Genomic DNA, 16,753 nt, shown 5'->3' on the forward strand with positions numbered 1-16,753 from the left:
GATACTCTGCTTCTGTACCTTTTGCTTGCAACCCTATAAAACTGCTGGCCCACCAATATTCTGGGCCTGACCTCTTTGGGGAAAGATCCCAGTCAGGTCCACTGGTGTAAATAAAGCTGTTTACTGCCTTCAAAAAAAGAAAAAAATGGCTTGGAAGGGTGGAGGGGTGAAGGGCACAAAGATAATGGGGAAAAAATAAGAACCAAGATACATCACGTACAGGTACAAGCACCCAATGATAAATGTAAACATATTGTATACCTAAAATGTACCAATAAAAGAATTTTAGCAAAAAATAAAAAATAAAATAAATAAATAAATTTTTTTTAAAAAATGGCTTGGAATAGGGGTCAGTCCTAAAACACTGGTTTTGATTTCCAGACTGGTCACATCTGACATGCCTGATAGACCTGTTGTGTAACCTGACCCTGCCGCACAGCCAGCGCCCCCAGAGGTGTCCTAGAGAACAGACAGACCCCTTTAGAAAGTACCTTTTCCTTATGAACAATTTTGTTCATTTGCATTTCTTTTGTTTCATAAAGTTCAGATGCATTTGTCCATATTTTGCATTCATTTTGTGTTATTGACTCCCACTCTGTATCTTCAGAGACTATGAAGAGTAATCTATTCAACTAGATTCTCCTGACATGTAAATTAATTCCTAACAGTGCGTAGGTACATTCAGGTGAATTTGGCAAATTATAAGTAACTCTGTATGACCTCAGCAATTCAATGCAGGAGATTATCTAAAGTTTTCACCTATTTATATTTTGGGAATGTACAGAAAGTCATATCTAGGCAAGGATGATGCAGTCATATGGAAGAATTAAGACATGTTTAAAATAATACAAAAAGTTCTCAGTAACATAAAGGAATGTGGTAAAATGCCACAACGACTGAGGAAACAACCAGAACCATAAACATGTGTTTTGATAAAGGCATGACTTAAGCAACAGGAAGCAATATTTCTCCTTCTTTCTCTTTCTCTATGAATATATTGCATTTCACCTATAAATAAATCATACCCTTTCTTTTTTGAAAGATGGATATAATGGGTACCCTGAAAAAGAGGGGTTGTATTTCCTAACATTATTAAATTACATCTAGAGAATTATTTCTACACTGGAGACTCTGGCAAGTTAGCACATGTCAAGTTACAGATAAGGCCAAAACATGATCATAATAAAAGTATAATGTGAGAAATCCTTAGGATATGACCTCATTCCTATCTTAGAAGCCTACGTGCAAAAGTCTGACACAGGGCCGGGGATTTAGCTTAGTGGTTTTGCCACCTGCTGTGCAAGAGCAAGGACCCAAGTTCGATCCCTGGTACCAAAAAAAAAAGTCTGACACAAATGTAAAATCAGGATTCACATTTTGTAAGGGGAAATACTAAAAAATTATAGCAGTTAGGAATCTCTTAGATCAAAGGAGACAGGTATAACAAATTCCTCTCTCTCTCTCTCTCTCTCTCTCTCACACACACACACACACACACAAAATATGGATGCAAATTCATACTCGTATTGCATAATAACCTAGTTCTAACTAATAATCCTAGAGAATAACAAGTAAACCTACAGAATCCTAAAATATCAAGGTGAGAGAATCACTGTCTTTTTGAGGGGCTATAGGAGAAGAAAACATCCATACACGGATGCTTTGAAACTCTAGGTCAGTTTTCAAAAATGCCTGAGTGCAGGATGGGTGAGTGCTCTTTGGCCCTAAAGAGCTGCACCAGTGACACAACATGAGGGGCTATGAAACACTTGGCACCGGGTTACGTGTATTTCAATTTTACAACCTGCTTTTTCTGTTTTTACAAATTTTTAGATAAGGAAAAAGAAAGACCTCATTTGAAATGAATAAAACCAAAAATGCAAAAAGCTATACTTTGCTATCTTTCAGCCATTAGGAATTCAGAGTTTTTTTTATCAACAAATAGAATTTAATGGAACACAAATACCTTTTCCCCAAAAACCCTAAATATAGAATATTAGATGTAATCTTATTTGAAATATAAAATGGCAAAAATGTAGGTAAATTCTACTTAAAAAAAGAAGTGTTAAGCCCTTTGCAAAGATCTTTAATAAAGTTGTAAAACTTAGCTGAGTTTTATAGTGCTGTTCCGTGCAGTCTCTAAAAAAGTTATGTTGGTCTCACTTCCAGTAGCATTGAATTATAGATCTATTCAGATGGATGTTGAAGTATAAATGTTTTTTTTAAAAAAAACTGAAATAGACTTTCTTTTTAAAAATTGGTAACACTCTTGGTGATACCTTGGTAAATGAATGCCATCTAAAAGTTCTGAGTCTAATTGTAAGAACCTTCCTCTTGAAGAATTTGCCATGTATACATACAAATTGCAATCACCTTAACTTGAAAAAATGACTGATACCTTTTCTATTGGTTTCTGTAGCAAGAGAAGTTGGGTGACATCTGCTTCTCCCTCCGCTATGTCCCTACTGCTGGAAAGCTGACCGTTGTCATTCTGGAGGCAAAGAACCTGAAGAAGATGGATGTGGGTGGCCTATCTGGTAAGTCCGTTCTGACTATTGATTTTTTTAAATGCTGTCTCATCATGGATACTGAATGTTTAGCACACACGCTGCAATTCCCTGTGCCTTAATTGATCATAGTTTTCTTGCCTATGGTGCCTGGAAATAGTCTCAGAATTCATCCCAACACAGAGCCTACAGGAAGCCACTCTCAATTTATTGGAATTGGCATAGAAGACTAAATAAATTTGCCTTCTTCATAGCCAAAGTATCAGTTGTTTTTCTATGGCTTTGAAAGCTACTCTTCTAAAAATAATGCCTACAACAATTATAGTTTTGATAAGGCTTATTTTGGTCAAAATTTATTATATTAAAAATAGTGTTTCATCTGAGATTTATCAGCTATTTGATAGCCTAACAATTTTCATAATACTATTTTATTAAAGACTCAGCATTTCAAATACTTCAAAGATAGTGGATCCCCATAGTAAAGCATTTATTCTATATTTTATAAGTGGTTTTGGGAGAGAAAACTTTTGGATTAAAAGCTCTGTACAGCCCAACCATAATAAAATATAGGGAGTAAAGTATACTCTTGTTCCAAAACAAAGTCAACTCAAGGACTTGCCACTTTCATGGATGAACATAATTTTTTCTCTTCTGTATGATTAAATCAATTATATTTTTAATGTTCCAGTAAATCATTAAAGTATGAGGAATTTCTTAATATGCCACAAGGTCACTATAAATAGACTATAGCTGTCACTGTCTCTGGCTATGGAATTACAATGGATATTATGCATTATTCAGTGCTTTCTCTAATAAAAATATTGTAAACCTCAAAGGTCAGACTAATGGAGCATGATAATTTTATATTCTTAAGCACAACAGCTAAAAAAAATGCTAAAACTTACATTTTCAACTTATCGACCCATGGAATTGTCAACTAAACTCTATTGTTAGCTAAATTTATTCTCTTTACAAATAAGTCAGCTGGGTAATCTGCACTATTTCTTTTGTGTCATTACAATCCTATTTACTAACTTCCTGCTTTCATTGCCCGAGATTAGCTGAGTGAATTTAAAGCAATGAGCACAGCTTCTAAAAATATGAAGACTATTTAGTGTGCCTATGTGAAAAACATGAAGACAGAATTTTAACAGTGACAGTTCAACCTCAGATTACTGCTTGGTATCCTGAGGAATCTTCAGACACCTTGACCTTTCCCTTTTCCTTGGCTCAGCATCCATGTGCCCTTAATGGCTTCTTTGTATACCTTCGTCCTACTCCAAACATCAATGCAACCATCCCCTCTGATCATCCATATCCAGTACTCTCCCAGTATTCTTCCTATGTCACCCTGTGTCCTTCAACAGAGTTCCAGAGCAGCTTTACCATCAAGCTACGAAAGCTTCAGGGCCCCTCATTTGTTATGATTTCTTCCAAAGTCCTATTAATGAGCTCCCATGGTCATAGATATTTCAACTATCATTGTTCATCATAGTCCTCTGTCTCTTTCCAGCTGATTTTTCCAACACCATCCACCTCTTCTCATTCAAAGATGTCAAGGGTTACAGGCACTTTCAAGATTTGGCTAAGGGAAGGTGGGTCTCACATGATATATCCATGTGACTCAAGCAAACCTAAGAGCAATTAGCTTATTACTTGGTGTCCTGGCAAAGGAAGAGCACCTAGGATGATTCCTGTTATCCACTGTTCTGACCAGCACTGTGACATGAAAGAAGGAAGCCCAAGGTTAGATCTAATTTAGCACTCATAATTTTGTATCCTTTTTTCTTAGAAAAATCAGTACAATTATCTTAGCTTCAGAACTCACACAACCTAAGTCAGTCCCCATATTTGAATTACTTTGAATGACTTTACTTAATTATTAAATATTAAATAAGGATATTTAGAGAGTAAATGTTCTTGAGGAGCTCTTATTTTAAGGGCTTCCTGCTGCCTATGGAATTAAATCATCATGACTAATTGAATGATGTAGATGTTTTCAGACAGTGTCACATCATATCTCTCTTTAACCAATGGATCAGCACACTCATCTTCAAACAGGTTGTGCACCTTGCTTCCTCCTTTCTCCCTCCCCCACCCCACCCCTTTTTTTTGTCTCTACAAGGGATTGAAACCTGGGCCTTCAACTGAGCTACAGCCTTTTTATTGAGACAGTATCTCACTAAATCTCTAAGTTGCTTGGCAAGGCTCAAATTTGAGATTTCTCTACCTCAAACTTCCACAGTGTTAGGACTACAGGTGCAAGCCACCATGCCCAGCTTGCTGCCATCCTTTTCATAGGTGACTTCCTCCCCTGGAATTCCATATCATCCAACAATGTCTACCTGAGTCCTACCCATTCTTCAGGCATCCCTGAAATATAAGTTCCTTCATTCATTCAACAAATACATATTGTGTTCCTACTTTGACTCAGGAATTATGCTGATGATTAGGTTCACGTTAGTAGACAAAACAGTCAAAAAGGCCCTGCCCTCCTGCAACTTGTCTTTTAATGTAAGGAGACAGAGTAGAAGCCAAAAAAAAAGAAAAAAGCACACAGTATACCAGGAAGTGAAAAGTGCTAGGGAGAGGAAAAGCAAGGAAGCAGGCTAAGGGATGCTGGGGAGTAGTCAGGAAGGGCCACAAGCTGAAAGAGGGGAGAAAGGGAGCTCCGGGGTCATCTGAGGAGAGCAAAGGTTTTAGATGGTGGGACTATATGATGACTTTTCTGATCCATCCCAGCAAAACAAATTTTTGTCTTTTTTAAATGCCACTAGCAGTTTGTTTACACCCCTCTAACATCACGCTTCTCTCTCACTAGACTGTGTTCGGTGTTTATGTCTCCCACAATGCTCGCACTGACTGGTGGCACTAAGCATAGCTGCTGAATGAATAATGAATTATTTACAAAGAAGCTATGGCCTGAAAAAAAAACAAGTCTTGCATTTCAAATTTGTTTAACCTACTTACCATTAAAACAACTTTAAGTATTTGGATGGTCTGTCTCAAAGTAAGTTGACCTATGCACAAGGAGATCAAAATGATATAATCAGATCATTCCAAGTAATTCAAATGCCATTTGCTAAAATGGCCAGTTAATTGGAACCAAAGTGGGATGTTTTGCCCAAGTTTAAACTTCACTCTGCCACTGATAGAGATGTGGTCCCGGTAAAAGCTTGTCATTATAAGGTACAAAGGGCTGAGATTTACATCATTTGCTATATGAATATATGATAGAGGTAAAATCTTTGTGTGGTGCATGTTGAATTAGCATAAGAAAGAAGTAAACTGATTGGCATAGTGATTAATTATTTAGTTCTTCTAAGCCTCAGTTGTATTATCTATAATGTTGAGGCAATAAGGCTGCCTTATTGATGCAGTTACTATGAGAAACTAGAACAACTAAGTGCTCATGATTATTATTGTAATTATTTATATTGGTAACTTTATCAAATCTGAGGATAGATATGCAAAATGTGAAAGCAACCAATGGATGACTTAATCAATTGTTTGACTCAATATGGGAAAATTTCATCTGTTTGATAGATTTGAATAACCAATTTGAGTAGATCAGTAGGCCTATATTTTACATAAGTCCACTAGTGAATTAAGAGAAAGTAAGAAATTAGTCAACAAAACATTATTTTAAAGTAATTTTTCTTACTATTCCCTGAGAGGGACCATCAGTTTACATCCTTTCTACTATGTTAATTTAACATGCACCACACAAAGGTTTTTTCTTTGCCAATATATCTATATAGCAAATGAGGCAAATCTCAGCCCTCCATATCTTGCAATAACAAGCTTATCTAGACTTTGTACATCTCTGTAATAGATTCTTGCACTTTCATTCTTGATATTCCAATGCCCAAGTACTTTGACCCACCAGTGGGATATATAAACCTAACTACTCAGACTGAGATCTTGAATCTTGCAAGTCACAAGGCTGTTCTTCAGAAATTAGTGCAGTAGAATATAAGTAGGTTTCTTTTGGGTAATACTTAGAGAAAAATCAAGCCTTTTGCCTGGTAAACAACTTCAAATACTCCATTATCTTCGCTGCCTTTTACACATCTGTGTATTAGAAATAAACCCTCCTTCAAGTAATGAAAAATAACAAGTGTTTTCTATTTGTGCAAATTTTAAGAGTGAATTAAGAGGTCTAAGAAAATGAAGACTTTGGAAAAGTTGAGAATTCCCAAATGTATGAGATAGTTTTGAGCTTTATTCATTTTTAATATTCAAAATTTATACTTGTACAAACTCCCAAATCAGAGAGCAATCCTAATTGAATTTCATGTTGCAGCTATTATCATAGCAATTACTTTCCTCAAGTTTTGTGTTGTCACTTGCTATTTTTGTTGTTGTTGTTCTCTTTTTGGTAATCTCAGAAATGTGAGACTTCTAAAATACAGCTTTAATGAAGAATGACAAGACTATTCAGTTTGGGCTATCACAAATTAAATGAAATTCTCAGTTTTCTACTTAAGAATATGGCTATTAAAAGACTAAACTGAATCATCAAAATGCAAGTGATTAAGTAGAAGTTCTATTTCTCAACTTAAATCTGGGGATTATTTTTAACTGCTAAAATATCATGTCATTACTTGTAGAATACTTTCTCATTTGGGAATCCATTTCTAATTTGGTTTCTTCATGTGGTTCTCATGATAGTCCTGTGAAACAATATTGTCAACTTTACTAGTAAGAAACTTAAAGTAGTATCTCTAAGATATTAGATAATGTAGATAAACTATCTTGTTCTGTGTGGCACATAGACCAAGACATTCACTACTTGCAATTGCCTTCATCGTTGTTAACATTCAAAGTCACTTGATTTGTGTGTAGGACTAAAGTTCAGGTTCCTGGATTCCCAATGCAGAACATTTTCCAATAAATCATTCCATTTTCACCACCATCCCTTCCTTCAAGATGGAGCAGCAGGATTTTCTACTCCAGCTTAATGAAAGGTCCCTCTACTTCTAGGAGCTGAAACATCAAGCTGAGGTCCTCAGAGTTGGTAAGATTAGAAATGGAGGCTCCAAGGATTGGAAATCAAGGTTTTCTTGGAAACTAGGGAAATATTCATATTTATAAACCCTTATGAATATACCCAATTAGTTCGAGGATGTCTTGTCTTCTTAGAATCATGAATTGATTTACTGGCCTCATTTATGGCTTCTGGCACATTTCCCTTCTTGCTTGGCCCAATATGAAACAGTGCTGTCTCACAGATCTGTTCTACTTCCCTCGTTCCCTGAAGCAAGCACAGACTCTATATATTTTTTTCCTCAGTGTTTATATTGCTAGAAACCATAGCAGATCAACAAGGACAAAAAGTTTGCAACCTGTGCCCCCCTGATAAAAGTTCATATTTGCCTATATTGCAAAAAAACAACAAAACATGTCCAGCATGGGGTGCCAGGAAATCACAGATAAAGGACTAAAATGGTATGTATCTATTCCAGCAGGTTCCTGCACACAAAGGTGCTTCAAAGAGAGGGATCCTCAAAGAGGGGTCAAGTCAGGGCCACCTGAGGGCTGGGGAGCAGGTTGGAAGTGTTTTCTTTTCTCTTTCTCTTTCCTCATTTCTCTTTCACCTGCCCTGTGCTCTACCGGGTCTTCCTGGCCACACCTACTCTTACCTTATCATTGTGAAAACCAAAAGGTAGACAAGAGAGTCTCCTAAAGCATCTCCTAAAGAAAAGGACAATGAAATTCAAAAGTTGTAGCAACTACTTGAAGGAAATAATGGGAAAAAAGAAAGGAAGGGCCCGGGATTTAGCTCAGTGGTGCCACCACCTGCCTCACAAGAGCAAGGTCCTGAGTTCAATCCCCAGTACCAAAAAAATAAAAGAAGAAGAAAGGGAACTTGGGGTAGTAAAGGACTCAGGGTACATCAGACTATCTGAGTGTGAATCTACTAAGACCTGGGCAGTAACACTTACCCTGTCTTCTCAGTATATTCATTCTCTTCTTTCTATAAGATACTATTTTTTAAAAATTGTTCATAGGTTTGTCTTTTCTGATGTTCTAGATATATAACTGGAGAAATATAGCCAGATTTAAATACTCAGACTCATTTGGGAAAGAGCAACTCACCACCCCAGGTAACCAGTATGTGCCAATTAGAAACCATGAATTAGCAGAGGCAGACATCCCTTCAGGCAGTAGTTGTCAAGATGTGGTACTTTGCCTAAGGCCATCAGAATCACACCAGATACATGTTTAAATTTAAGATTTCAAGGATTACCTCAAACCAATCTATGGAAGGGTTCTGGGGTAGGAATCCGGAAAGTGCATTACAAACAAGCCTCCCCCTCTGTCATTCCAAATTATTCTTACATAAGTTAAATTTGAAAGCTACATTTTAGATGCTTAAATGCTACATCATAACCTTAGCTGAGACCCAGGTCAGTCAATTTCCAAGTTAGAAATTTTTTTCCCTGGTGGTATAGAATATATCCTTTGCCTTTTACACTGGATTTTTTTCATATAAGAAGTTCTATTTCTTCCATCAATTCAGTATCCTCTTCCCTGAAAAATACCTTGCCCATCTGACTAAGTCATTGCTTTTTTTCTTCATTCTCTTCTACTGAAAGAGAGGAAAGCAGAATTTTCCTTTGCATACTCTGCAGTCATTTCCTGAAATTCTGGACCATCAACCTTATCTGTCCTTCCATTGTTGCTGAAAGCATAACAAAGAAAAATGCTCCAAATTCAATTGATTTCATCTAAAAGCCACTAATCTGGGAGCTAGGCCAATAAATAAAATGGCAAAAACTTATTTGAGCCAATTAGATAGGGATATGCAAATTAATTGGCCATGATATCAGGGTCAAGCAATAATATGCAAATAAACTGGCATCTTATTGAGCTAATGGAACAGGAATATGCATAATAAGCTGGCTGTGATGTCAAAAGCTTCATCATAATTTTAGGCTTGAATGTTATAATATAAAATTCAGAGACACTTCAAAATGCTTAATTACAATATTGATAAAATAATGTGAATCACAAAGATGTGAACAGATTGATCTAAAAAAGAAGTAATTCTTAGAATTGGTCATCCTAAAAGTTGAGTTATTAAAAAAGGCTTATAGCTGAGCCCAATGCAAGTTGAGACCCAGGTGCAGTTACTCAAGTATTAGTGCTACAGAAGAGACAGAAATGCTGTGCCTGAAGTTCTGCATAGTTTTAAAGAAATGGAAAGGGCAATCTTGGGTAGAGGATTGGATTTGAAATCTAGATAAATGAATGATAGGCTGACATGTATTAGTTCAAAAGAGTTAGTACAACACCTTCCAAGTAAGTCCCTTAGCACGCAAATTCATATCCAATCTTTCCTGCACATCATGTGAGTGCCTACCCTCATGGATGCCAGGCACCATGCCAGTCCTTGCATATACAAGTAAAAATAACAGCAGACATTTGCATGGCACAATGTAAAGCTGACTCTGTTCTAAATGCTTTACATATGTTACCTGATTTCATCCCCATCACAATCCTATAAGGAACAGACTATTTTCAGTGCTATTGTATTGAGGGAACTGAAGTACAGAGAGGCAAATAACTTGCCCAAGGTCAGAGAATTAGTATTTGGCAGAGCTAAGATGTCAACCCAACAATCTGTCTTTAGATTCAATGAATAAAACATGACTTCCAAGTCATTATCCTTTCTTACCAGGTTCAACCTGGAGAGCAGGTAACTAACTACATGTTGCAGTTTAAAAGATGTCCCAAACTTCTTCTTGATGCCAAATGTCCTTCATACTGAAATGAAAATTCTATCATGGAAGTCACTAATAAAAATCAATTGGATTATCATTTAATTTTATTTGTTAAATAAAAATAGGGTCAATGAGTCCATAAGACCAGATAGTGAATGTTTATAAGTTGTGTCCACTCTGAAAATGACCTTCTCCATTTCTCTACATGTATCCATTGGTGTGTTATTTCAGTGATTGGTTATCTGTACACACAAGAAGATGGGAGACAAAATAGTGACATCCCAGGTGTATGAGGGTAAAGGGAAAGTGAGGTTGCTGAATATGCTTGGGAGAAAATTCAAGTTCAAGGAATCTGAGTGCCTTCTAGATGGAAGAGAGATGGTAGAGAAAATCTTTACCTACTACTCAATTTTATCAAGGGCTGATTCTGGAAAGGAGTATCTGATACTGTGGAGGAAGGCTGACAGTAACACCTGGGAGCACAAATGTTTACTACCCCTGTAAATTGCTATGAGACTTTGTGCATCAAAATTATATATTTAAACATTAAGGTTAAAGAAATTGAACTAAAATACAACAAGAAAATTGGACTTGCAATATACAGCTTATGAGAAAAATGTAGCTCAGTGGAAATATAATAATGAGAGATCCACAGATGGTGAAGTGGAAATAGTGAGTACCAAAGAGGTTTGTGCTAAGACAGTTTCATGAGTTGACTTGAAATACCCAATTTTGAAGGTGACATAAATGTTTCAAACCACTGAAAGGTCAAAATCAGGGGCAAGTGAAAAAAAAATCTTACTATGCTGTGTAGAACAAAATGTAACAGATGAGCTTTGTTATAGTTTGGATCTTAATTGTCCTCCACAGACTCATGTATTAAGCTAAGGCTTGGTTAAACAGTCTGTGGAGCTACTGCAGGAGGTAGAAAATTTAGGAGGTAGGGACTAGTGGGAGGAATTTAGGTCCCTTGGGGGCGTGGCCTTGAAAAGAATACTAGGACCCCAGGCCCTTTCTCTTTCTTTTTGCTTCTTGGCTGCCATGAGGTGAATGACTTTGCTGAGCAGACAATCCCTGCTATGATGTTCTGCCTTGCCGTAGGCCCAAAAGCAACAGAGCTAAGGAACCACTGAATGAAAGTATGAGCCAAAATAAACCTTTCCTCCATATAAATTATTTATCTCAAGTATTTTGTCACAGTGATGGAAAGCTGATTAATACAAGTTTCATTGTGGAAAAACTTAGAAATAATATACTGAAAAAAAAATAATCCAAATTAGAAAATAGAATTGGTCAGTTATAAATTAAGAAAAAAGTCATAGAACCATCAAAGTTTATATTCACCACATGTGTTGATACCCACAAAAGGATTGATGTTGTCCAGGAAGACTTTATAAATACAAGAGGAAATGCCCTTGATCTAGCCAAGCCTAGAGCTTTTCCATGTGTAGAGTACACTCAGTGAGGTGTACCCACCTCAGGAAAGACAGTAATGTTGGATGACCTGGCACCAGAGGAGACCCACTAAAATAGAGAAATAAGGGACTGTCTGTGAGGACAAGCAAAGAAAACTGGAACTTTGTAGTCTGGAAAAGGGAAGTTAAGCAGAGATATGATTAAAGTCTGAAAATCATGAAAGGCTGGAGTAATATCCACTTGTCCATCACATCCTACAATAAAAGAATTAGGAAGTGACCTTGATGTTTGAAAGAGAATAGATAAAAGGGAAGCTCCATTCCAGGTAATCACAAAGGTACCTTTCTACTTGAAAATTCTTTGTCAAATTTTCTTTCATATTTTACGGTTGCATCCTAAAAATATATATATATACACATACATATATATACATACATATACATACATATACATACATATATATACATACATGTGTGTGTGTGTGTGTGTGTGTGTGTGTATATATATATATATATATATATATATATATATGTTGCTCTTGGAGGAGGTGGGTCAGTTTCAATATAAGGCAGACATAAATGCATGAGTCTGTGTCATAGCCTTACAGCGGACATCTCTAAACCCTGGCTTTGTGGTATCTACTTATAAGAACCAATCCCCTCCACCATGCCTTTGTATGAGGAACCACTGGAAATAGCCCCACAGCTGTAAATCTCATTAATCCAACCATAATGGCTCTGTTTGCATCCTTGGCTTAGGCATTTCTATTTCCTCCTCTCCTCTTACCATACGGAAAAGGGATAGGGTCAGAAAAATTTTTTTTGGTACCAGGGATCGAACTCAGGACCTTCCGCTTGCAAGGGAGGCAGGCAATGGCACCACTGAGCTAAATCCCCAGCCCAGGGTCAGAATTTTTAATACGTAATTGGATTGACAAAAATAGAGAACCGCCCCCCCCAAATACTTCTGTTTTTAAAATTATATTTAGTGAGCTCTTTCAAGAGATATTCCCATGTTTGGAAAAGAGTTTTTCCTAAAAAAAAAAAAAAAAAAGCCATTGAAAATATGTAGCTAAAGTCTGTGCTTTTTTTTAATCCTTTTATGATGCTGTAAGATTACTGTTAGTAAACCCTGTTAGAGACGACAAATCATGAAAAGGTGTGAGTTTGGAATGCTTCTGTGATGCTCAGATAAAAGCAAATATCAAAAACAATCATTTTAAAATTATATTTTATTCTAGTTATCTCTACTTCTGAAAGTATATACTGTTTGTCTTTGGTCCTTTTAATCCCTTATTCCTAATCTCATCTATAAATGCATCACTACTTTTCCCTTTTATCCATGGTCTTGCCACCTGCTGTCCTATGAGCTACTGAGAGAAGAGGGATTGTGTCCACTTACAGTTTCTAAGAGCTGTTAGAATATATGTCCAAGGAACAGACCTCAATATACCCTACTTGAACAGCCAGTTATGAATTTTAAAAGACTACTAATCTAATTGCTTATTTTGGCTTCATTCTCCAACTGATTGATCTGACTTTTTCCCCATTTAATGAAATTCTTTTAACATCACATAATAGTAATACTATAATAGAAATAGCCTAGAAATTAATAAAACCAGAAATATAACTCTTGAAATTGATTGGTTATTTTAGCTATCATTTTCAGAAGATTTTGCTCCATTCTTTCCTTTATTCTCCCTCTCCAATGCTCTTAGTGGTTTTTTAAAAAGTGACAGACTGTCTTCAAGAGATAAAAGGCAAGAATGACACAGAAATGCACACATTATTGTAGTTATACCTGGATGGCTGTCATAAAGACACTTTCCATCTTTCGCTCAGCATGAACAGATAAGGCAATGACTCATCATCTTACTTGTCCACCACTTTATACACTGATCCACAGAAAAGGAACTCAAAGACCATAGCATCTAGTTGCCTTTTGGAATTACTAATGTCTAATTTTTACTGTACATTATTCTCAGTAGTCACTAGGAAACTAGAAGGCTCTCTATCACTCTTTTTCCTCCCACAAATAAATGATTTCAAGTGTTTACTTTGGAAATTGACTTTTTAACTTCAAAATATGGAATAAGCACATTTATAACTTTTAGAATGCTGAAATCACCTTTGCCCCAAAAATAAAGCAATATGATTGACATAAGAATGCATAGATTTCAAGTTATTGATGTGAACCAACAATATGACAATGTCATTAAAGTCTATCCAGTAAATAAAAAAGAGCCAACTATACATTTAGTGGCAGTGCACTAGCAAAACTAATATCCACACATATGGAATTGCAAGATTACATAGTTATCTACTGATAACCTGACATTTGTTGCTATTGTAGACTTTCATATCCTGATTAAAGAAACAAATGCTGGGCCGGGGCTGGGGATTGAGCTCAGTGGTGCTGCACCTGCCTCACAAGCACAAGGTCCTGAGTTTGATCCCCGGTACAAAAAAAAGAAACAAATGCTTTTATTAATAGTACTGTTTTGATATTTCACTAGAATTTTAGTTTTAAAATTATAGAAAAACTCAAGAAATACACTTAAAATAACTCATAACCCCCCTCATTTTAATATGCAAAGCAAGAAAGTAAATACTCAACCCACTCCCTTCTGATTCCTCACAGAGTTCACTTTTAAAGACGGAAAGTGAAATTTCGTAGACTTTCAGATTTTCTTTTCTGTCTATATTAATTAAACACATGTGCAAATATATGTGCATTTTAAGTGGGATCATAACAGATTAGTTTATATTTTTCCCTATAGGAATATATAATCAAGATTCTTCAGAACAACATGTATAAATCTTCCATTGAATCCATAGGTTACATAGTATAACTTGGATATATCATCATATATTTAGTAATTTCTTTATAAATGTAAATAGTTTATGAGGAGAACTATTTAACTTCACCAAAGGACTTCAAACATGACCCAAAGAATAATGTGTTCTTGGATGAGGAAACAATAAAGATGTCAGTTCCTCTCAAATATTAAAGCTATAAATGAAATTAAAAGAGAGCAAACTTCCCCTTAGCTGAGGTACAAAAAGCACTTGCCTAGCATTCAAGAGGACCTAGGTTCAATTCACAGCACTGAAAAGAAAAAGAAAGCAAAGAGATGGAAGAAAGGGAAGAGAAGGGAGGGAGCAGAGGGCGAGAGTGAGGGAGAAAGGAAGAAAGAAAAGAAAGATTAAAGGAAGGGAGGAAAGAGGGAGGGAGGGAGGGAGGGAGAGAGGGAGGAGCAAGGGGGCTCCTCCTCACATAAACAGACTAGATGTTAAATACTTACAGTACAAAGAGTTCCCTCCCATCAATAAGAGAAAAGCAATGGGGGAAAATGTGTGTGAGCATGTGTGTGTTACAGAGAGACAGACAGAGAGACAGTGAGACAGAGAGAGATGGAAACAGACAAAGTACTTAGGGCCCAACCCTGGACCTCATGCAAACTAGTCAAACACCCCACCAAGCTCCAGCTCAAGCCCCTCCATTTTTTTTAATGTTTCTATAATTTGCTTGCTATTGCTTCGACTGGCTCTTATTTCTGAGAAGTAAAATGTTACATTATGCAGTCTCATCATGCATCTAAAAAAGAAAGGATTTTAAAGTAAGATGCAATTACCCTAAGTTCAAAACCTAAAAACGTGTTGCTTAAAAGATAACCTGGATTGATTGCAAAGAGTAGCAAAAAAGAAAGAAAATCAGGTCATTAGCTTGTACATTTTCAGACTTTCATCAACTATATTTGCAGGAGTTTGAATCCATTAAAACACTCCATCCATCAGCATTGTCACAATAGCAACTTGAAAATACGTGACAGTCACTAAAATTCAAAGTTAAAAGATATACCTTTACAAAAGCCAAATCAAGCATTTTTCAGAGAACTTCCCAATTTGTAGACTTTATTGAACCACTTAAACATTTGTAAGCTGCTTTTTTTTTTTTTTTTGTGGCATCAGGAATCGAACTCGGGACCTTGTGCTTGCAAGGCAGGCGCTGGAACCACTGGGCTAAATCCCCGGCCCCAGGCTGCTTTTACTAAAGGTTGCCAATCCAAAGTGTTTACACAGGAAACACTGAATTTTACAATACTATCTTTAATGCAGGGAAATGCTGTAAATGAAACTAGCCTAAAGAGTTATATACCATAATGAAACTACTATAACTGGAAGTCTATTTTACTCTTTTTTGAAATATGTGTTCACATTTTATCTAAGAATTTCACTGAAAATTTTAAAAAACAGGTTAGTGGCAGCGATTTTAAAGGAGGTAGTGAATACTTATGAATTATGCAAGCCTGAACTTTCATTTTAACAACTTCATTAAAATATAAAAACCTTAAAAGCCTTCCAACAGGAATTTAACTTTATAGAACCCTTTATATGTGCCCTGACCTTGCCAAGAGGCACATCTAAGGCATGATTTAACAGTTATTACAGGGCAAAGCCTAATAGTAAATACCTATCTGAAAATGCCAGCATTTATCCTTGCTTCCTTGGTCTCCAATGGAGTTGTAACTCACCCATTAACAGACCCTCTCCTGAGAGACAGCAGGACACAGACAAAAAGGAAAAGCAACCGCAATGCAAAACCTGGGTCTAAAGTCCTTGACCTTTCTGATCTTCTGCCTGTTCATCTATAAAATTGGGGTATTAAAGACAGCCATGCTTTAAATAAACAAATGAGATAATGTTAGGTGGATGCTCTAGTAGAAAGTATTACTGTAAATGTCGGTCATTTCAAAGCAAAAAACAATTATTGGTTAACTCTTACTTTTTCTTTACCATGACTTGGTTCCAGGAGAACCTGTGTTTCTTTATGGCTGATATCAATATGGCACGTGTGTATGTTTTTGAAAGAATACCTCTTCATTATTTGGACGGTAGTCATTTGCCAACCTAAGAGGACATCTGAAAACTAACTAAACTAACTGGCAGATTCTCCTCCCCTCTCCTGCTACTATTTGGCTAAAATTCTCAGTATATAGGAAACAAGACCAATGGTATACTTCTCAAGTAAAGTTGTCCCTCAGTTGTATGGAATTAATTCCATGACTCCCCTCTTCTCCCACAAATACTAAAATCCAAG

At 36.3% G+C, this 16,753-nt stretch overlaps 1 protein-coding gene across 15 annotated transcripts in view; it reads left to right on the forward strand.

The window, feature by feature from the left end:
* Syt1 (synaptotagmin 1) overlaps positions 1-16,753 on the forward strand; it is a 531,406-nt gene that overhangs the window by 437,697 nt on the left and 76,956 nt on the right. For all 15 annotated transcript variants that reach the window (XM_087192509.1, XM_087192506.1, XM_004844995.4 and 12 more), the window contains one exon: positions 2,420-2,537. In XM_087192509.1, the coding sequence (XP_087048635.1) occupies positions 2,420-2,537 (118 nt within the window). The remainder of the gene's footprint in view (positions 1-2,419; positions 2,538-16,753) is intronic.

This window comes from Heterocephalus glaber, unplaced genomic scaffold (assembly GCF_053883595.1).
Source record: "Heterocephalus glaber isolate CG9 unplaced genomic scaffold, H.glaber_assembly_v1.0 deba00001571, whole genome shotgun sequence".
Classification (NCBI taxonomy): Eukaryota; Metazoa; Chordata; class Mammalia; order Rodentia; family Bathyergidae; genus Heterocephalus; species Heterocephalus glaber.